This window comes from Scardinius erythrophthalmus (assembly GCF_964197995.2).
Source record: "Scardinius erythrophthalmus genome assembly, chromosome: 9".
Taxonomy (NCBI): domain Eukaryota; kingdom Metazoa; phylum Chordata; class Actinopteri; order Cypriniformes; family Leuciscidae; genus Scardinius; species Scardinius erythrophthalmus.
Window position 1 is genome coordinate 30156016 of NC_138229.1, and position 7030 is coordinate 30163045.

Consider the following 7030-nt stretch of genomic DNA (forward strand, 5'->3'; position numbering starts at 1 on the left):
GCTTGTCGTCGTCTTGTCTTACGCCTAGAGACTTCGGCAATCCTATAAAATCCTTACAAATCACACTGTATGACATGGATCTGTGCGATGATGACACCTATTGAATCGTAGGTTACAACGCAAGTTAGTATAGAATAAAACACCATCAGCATGGTTAACAAATAGAGCGATGTATCGCACTTTGGCAATTGTGGTTTTATGTGCACTGAAGCGAAAGGAAGCGCCGGAAGAGAAAGAGCAGAATATGGACGCGGTCATGGCTAGGGAAAAGAGGCCAACTTGGCATGCCAATTTTGCAAATGGAGCTTGAGGTAAGTAGGTTTAAGTTTTTAGCGCTATTTTCATGTTGCATTTTTATTGGCTAGTCAGTAGACGTAGGTCGTAGCAGCAAACACACTTTGAGATGAAGATATTACATTTCTGACACTGTCAGAAAATTATCACAGGCTATTTTTGGTCGCGAGACTGGCCGTCTTTGAACCTCTCTCACTGTATGAAGCAGGACCACCGTTTAGGAGCCACAACCACAGAAATCTCCACGATTGGTCATCTTTTTCGTCTGGGACAGCCCAAAATCATGTGGCATTAGTAGCGCTCATAATACACAATGACGATAAGGTGCACAAACTACAAGATCTTTGGCCTAGTGGCCAAACCAACAATGGAAAAACGTTTTCTTACACGCAGGACATTAGAGAACTGCTCACGCTCGCTGTCCAAGTCATATGTGCAAAAAAAAATGAGGCAGAAAATTAGCTGTCCATGTCTGTTCAGCAAAAACTGATAGTAAATAAAATAAATCATAATGTTTAGTATAGTGCAAAGACCACTTATTTACATTTTAAAAAGATATTTCTTGTTAGTATATTACTATTAACAAGTATGATCAAATTGTCGCAATGCATTCATGTACATTAAGGTGCATGATATACTGTAATTAGAGCAGTTTACCATGTTGTTTAATCGCTCACTCGACTAGATCACGTGGCGATAATATCAAACCGGTTTGAAAATATTGCGTCTGTGACTGCTCGAGCCAGGCTCAGATCACGTCACCATCATGCTCATTTTTGACGAGCATCAGCGACCGCAGCGATCCCCGATTTGGGGGTTTTGTCGCAAACCTTGGAAGTCTTTCTCAAACAGCAAAATCTAGCAAAAGTCGTGTATTGTGAGCTTGCCTTAAGAGAGACATACAAAATGTGCAGAGCGGTGGATCCCTGGGACAAGGACTGAAAACCACTGAGTTAGACGACTGGGTGACTTGTTTGGGTCAGATATGGACAAACACCCACTGTTGGGTTTAAAAAATGTAATAAAAAATATTGCAACAAACAATTGGGTTTGGGGTTTGTCCATATTTGACCCAAACATGGGTTGAAACAACCAAGCATTTTTAGTGTATGTAGTGGTTAGTACCAACCAAAAGTGGTGCAAGGAAGAACAACCGTTGGACCGGCATCGTTGAACAGGGTCCTGGGCGCCCAGGGCTCACTGATGCACATGAGGAGCAAAGGTTAGCTCATCTGGTCCGATCACACAGGAGAGTTCAGATTGCTGAAAAACGTAATGCCGCCCATGACAGAAAGGTGTCAGAACACACAGCACGTCACAGTTTGCTGCACATGTGGATGTGTAGCCTCAGACTGGTCAGTGCCCATGATGACCCCTGACCCCTAAAATGTGAGCATCAGAACTGGATCATAGAGCAACAGAGGAAGGTTGCCTGGTCTGATGAATCACATTTTCTTGTAAGGGTACCTGTATCCCTGGGGGTGTACACGAACAAAATGCGAGTTTTACTGTTCATTTAATTCTACCCCATCTTAAAATAGCATTAAAACCAAGCATGCATTCCTAATTCAGAATTCATCCTCTTGTCTTAAAACAGGAAATGCCTGTTTTGAGAAAATCGCCTTTAAAGTTGTCACATTTATTTTAACGATTGTGCTGTATTCACTTACAAAAATAAATGTTTTATATATTTACGGTTGGAAATTTACAAAATATCTTCATGGAACATGATATTTACTTAATATCCTAATGATTTTTGGCATAAAAGAAAAATCGATAATTTTGACCCATACAATGAATTGTTGGCTATTGCCAATGTGCAACTTGTGACTGGTTTTGTGATCCAGGGTCACAGATCATGATTTGCTGCTAAAGAAACATTTATTATTATTATTATCATCCATGTTGAAATCAATTGTGCCACTTAAGATGTTTGTGTATACCATGAGAATTTTTTTTCTTCAGGATTCTTTGATGAACAGAAAGTTAAAAAGAACAGAATTAACTTAAAATAGAAATCTTTTATAACATTATAAATGCCTTTAATGTCACTTCACATCAATGCATGCATCCTTGCTGAATAAAAGTATTAATTTCGTAAAAAATAAAAACTTACCGACCACAAACTTTTGAACAGTACACACTGTCCGGTTGTTGCTGTCAACGCCAAGCTTGTGAATCTTTTTGAACATATTATATGAATATCTTACTGTTTCAAATAGTTCGTAGAAATGAAAGGCTGTCTGTGTCTGTCTTTGTGTGTACAGCATAAATAAAAGGCATATCATCCCTCAGAAGTTACACATATTACTAAACAGCCTTTAAACACAGTCAGACAGAGCACAAATCTGTCAAACACAGATCAGCTGACTTACAACAGACTAGCACATGTATGGCATCTCTAATTAGACTGAAGGGCCCACATTTAATGGCCAAACACTTCAGTTTCTGGAGCTCACGAGACGTGGGCTTTGCTAATCAATGCTGTGGCTCCACTTCCCATCTGAGCGCACATGACAGTTTCTGATCAGACCCCACTATAAAACTCAAGCACGTCTCTGTCTGTTCATCGCCAGGACGCACAGACCTCTGAGAAATCTTCACCATGCAAACAAGAACGTTGCTTCTGGCTCTCACCCTGACCCTGGGGTTCACTCTGATGGCAACTGGAGAACCGCTCCACGCTCAGTGCAGAATCATATGGTAAGATGCCTTTATTTTATTGAACTTTTTCTTTGTGCACACATATTGGAAAGATTGTTTCAGCTGCTGTCAGTGCATTTGCACTCGTAGAGGTGTAATAAAAAGTAAGTGGGTCATTCCTTGTCAGTCACATGGTAAAGGCCCGTTCACACCAAGAGTGATGACTACAATAACCAGACCTTATTCACAGCAGCGCCATCTTTGATTTTTAACGGGAATGAAAGCGAGGCAGCATGTGAACGATAGACATACTCTCTTCAGTGGGTTGTACTGTTATTTAATGTGTTTTTGACTTGTTCTGCTAACAAAACACTACAAAATAGGCTATCTTTTATAGGAATTTCAGTAGACAAAAAAAAAAAAACTCAGGTAATATGAGCTGTGGAAAATGATACATAATCTAGGAGCGTTATACAGCTTTTTACAGCTGATGCAATTGAAAATATGGTAAGCCTCGCTTTCATACCTGTCACGGCGCTGCTCTGAATAAGGTCTATTAGCATACACACCTGCAGACAAAACGGTATTCAAGTGTGCGTGCAGTTTTGTCGTCTGTCACTTTAAATGCTCGAGCTCTTTCAAGTCTGGTGGATTCTGATTGGCTCTCAATATTTTTTATTGTTCCAATGTGTGGGAATATCGCTCTGGGGTGCGTTTCCCGAAAGCATCGTTGGCCAACTATGGTCGCAAGTTCCGTCGTTACCAATAGAGTTCAATGGACATTGCGATGAACTTGCGACCATAGTTGGCCAACGATGCTTTCGGGAAACGCACCCCTGATAATCATTCCAACAATATCGTTTCTCTGTGCTATTTACGTTATTGTTGTAGTGTGGACTCTTTTAGAACTATGTCTTTATCATTATCGTCCTTGCTGTGACCGCCCGGGCTTTAAGATTTTAAATGTGGTTATCAGTATATATCAAGCCCAATTTATATTTCTGCGTCGAACGTATAAATATAGTATAAAATATAACACTTAATAAATGTAACATCAGTATAACTTAATGTACAATACTATCACGATAGGTATATATATTGTTGACTAAAAATATTTTTGCTTACTGAAATAAAATAAAATATAAATATTAGATGAAAATCGAAGTTTAAGATGAAGTTTCAAATGTCTCCAACTATATATATATATATATATATATATATATATATATATATATATATATATATATGATAACACTACTTCAGTGTCCTTATTACACTTTACATATTCTTAGTATAGTAACACTAAATTATGCAGAATTACAACTAACCCTAAACCAAAGCACATTCTTATCTCTAACCCTATACACGCTTTTGATCCATATTACTCAATACTTAATTTTAAAATTAATTAATATTACTCAGTACTTAAAGGGTACATAACATGCACAGTTTCACCTAATCTCATGTTAATCTTGAGTACCTATAGAGTAGTAGTGCATCCTTAATATCTCAAAAAAGTGTTTAGTTTTATTATATTTATAAATGAAAAATTCAGCTTTCCGATAACTACACTGTAACAAGGACAAAATTTTTTTTACTAAAATTTTACAACAAAATTACTAAAACAAACTAAAATGAAAAAAATAAAAATAAAAGCTCATTAAAAAATATTAGTAAGAATTTTGGAGGGGAAAAAACTTTAATGTTAAGCGTACACAGAGGCTTGTTATTACGAGGCAAATTTTACACTACTGTTGTATTTCAATCATGTTGTTCTGTATTTAATTGTTTTACTTTGGAGTCTAAAGTACTTCATAATCTGAGAATGTTGTTTTTAGCTATATACTGACTAACAATAGCATATATAGATATATTTTATATAGTGACCTTAAAAAGTATTTGGACACTTATGCTTCAGAATGAATGAACGTCATTGCGCCATATAACAAAATATCTACAATACATTTTTTGTATGCACAATTTTTCAAGCAAAATATTTCATAAGAAAAAAGGGGGTTTAAATGATAAAATAGTTGAGTAAATGTCTGAGAAAGTTACAGCATCATTTTTCTGCAGATTCCAGTTAATTTTACATTGTTGATGATATTTGGAATAGTAATAAAAAAGTTTAATTACACTCTTACTAAGACAAATCAACAATCTTATGATTGAGCTGCATAAAAACCAAGACAAATCGTAAACTTATGTCTAGCATCACAAGGCTTTGATCTTTTATCTCTATCATCCATGCTAATTTTTCACAGTGACTGACCCTCCACATAATGTACACTTTCATAAAGATCATTTGATATGCATGATGCAATATTAGTATGTCTGAATTCTGTCCTTTTAGTCACGCACCAGATCCACAATCCAATTTACAAATTCACGCCACCTAAAACCACATGACATTGCATTGAAAGCTCTCTGATTATTCGTCAGGCTCTTCGGGATCCCGTGCCAGGACGTTTTTGTGAGTCTGGTGAACCAGATCAAGGAGTGGAGGGGCATGTCTGGCTGTATGACTGTTGGACAGAGATGCCTGTATGAAGTAAGTGCAACTGTTTGCTATATTTAATCCTACATATTAAACTTGTATTGACAGGTTGAGTATGCAAAAGTTTTAGGCATGCAAGTGTTTTCACAAAAACATTTGTTTTTGATCTTTTTGGCATTTATTGTAATAATCCAGTGAGATTTGTGTATGCACAAGGAGTCTGACAACAGTATATTTACAAATCTAGTGAACTGTTGTCTTCTTCAGCTGGTTTCTGCCACACCTTTCCACATCGTAGCCAAACACACCTCCAGACAGTGGACCAGCAAGCAGGACCTGACCTTTCACCTAGTGGCAACCGAAGAATCTGTCTGTAGAGTGACGGTAAAATGCTCTGCTGACAATGTTTCATTTCAGAACATCAACAACAAATGGGAGATAGTGGGGTTAATAACAAGAAATATGCATTGCTAGACCTGTCTGGTCACGCAAGAACTTGACATTCCCAATGATATTTATGTCATTCTGTCACCTGATGGGGTTTGTGTTTCTTGCCACTGAATCTGTATATTCTATATTACCTAAAATCTTGATGTCTGCTATTTTCTCTCTTTTGAAAACTGCTGAAGCACAAAGTAGCTAACTATTCCTTCTCAAGGATTTTCATACTTTTGGCTTCCCTTTTTTCCCCTCCTTTTTGCCACTGCCACAGGGATATGCCATCTCAAAAGCGTGGGCCAGGCTGGAAGACAACGGCACAACCTACTGCACCCTCTACAACCTCGTGGAGGGTGAGACTGAGACTTCATGCTATGATGGCTTTGATAAATGTAGCTTTTTCTTGTGCAGTCATGCAGTGTTTTGTGTGCATTTGCAGGCAGCGGGCTGGTGGATGCTGAGGGCTATAAGATGTACACCAATGAATGGATCTGTCTGGAGTACTCGACCGCCAACTGCACCATCTACTGATGAGATCTCTCGGTCTTTGATATGATTTAATACACTGACAAAGACCACGGAACATTAATGAATTGCTCTTTATTCTCCAAGTGAAGCTTTTAGTATTTCTCCAATCACTCATATACAGTTCTATTGCTATTTGTTGTTACTAATGCTTGACATGATCAGCAAAATGCATTATTGTTTTATCGTTTGTTTTTTCAATTATTGTTACTTCTGTTGTCTTGCCCCTGAGCCCAATTAGGGTGTGTGGGATGTGCACACAAAACGGCAAATAAACAATAAAAAGACTTGTTGAATTGAACCATTTTTAAAGTATTGTTTTTGTTCCAAATTTCTCCATTGTCATTGCAAACGATATCCAATACCATACTTCCAGTGTAGGAGGGAGGTTTATAAGGGACTTGCAGGTTGGATTTTGATTTGTAAACAACCACCTAGTTACCACCCACAATTAGCTTAGCAACCACAGAGCAACACCCTGGCAACCACAAAGAAGACTTTAGCATCATGGTGGCAAATGTAAATGTGATCTGAGAAATACATAGAAACCAAATTATGATCAAATAAGACAGACTAAAGGCCCGTTCACACCAAGCACGATAACTATAAAGATAACGATAAAGATAACTATAT

The 7030-nt window shown here is 37.6% G+C and overlaps 1 protein-coding gene across 1 annotated transcript; it reads left to right on the top strand.

The window, feature by feature from the left end:
- Positions 1-1699: 1699 nt before the first annotated feature.
- LOC308696334 (uncharacterized protein) lies at positions 1700-6696 on the top strand. The gene is made up of 5 exons (XM_081374920.1): positions 1700-2997; positions 5380-5488; positions 5702-5818; positions 6147-6225; positions 6312-6696. The coding sequence occupies exons 1-5, from the start codon at positions 2900-2902 to the stop codon at positions 6401-6403; spliced, it is 495 nt and encodes a 164-aa protein (XP_081231046.1). The 5' UTR covers positions 1700-2899; the 3' UTR covers positions 6404-6696.
- Positions 6697-7030: the final 334 nt, after the last annotated feature.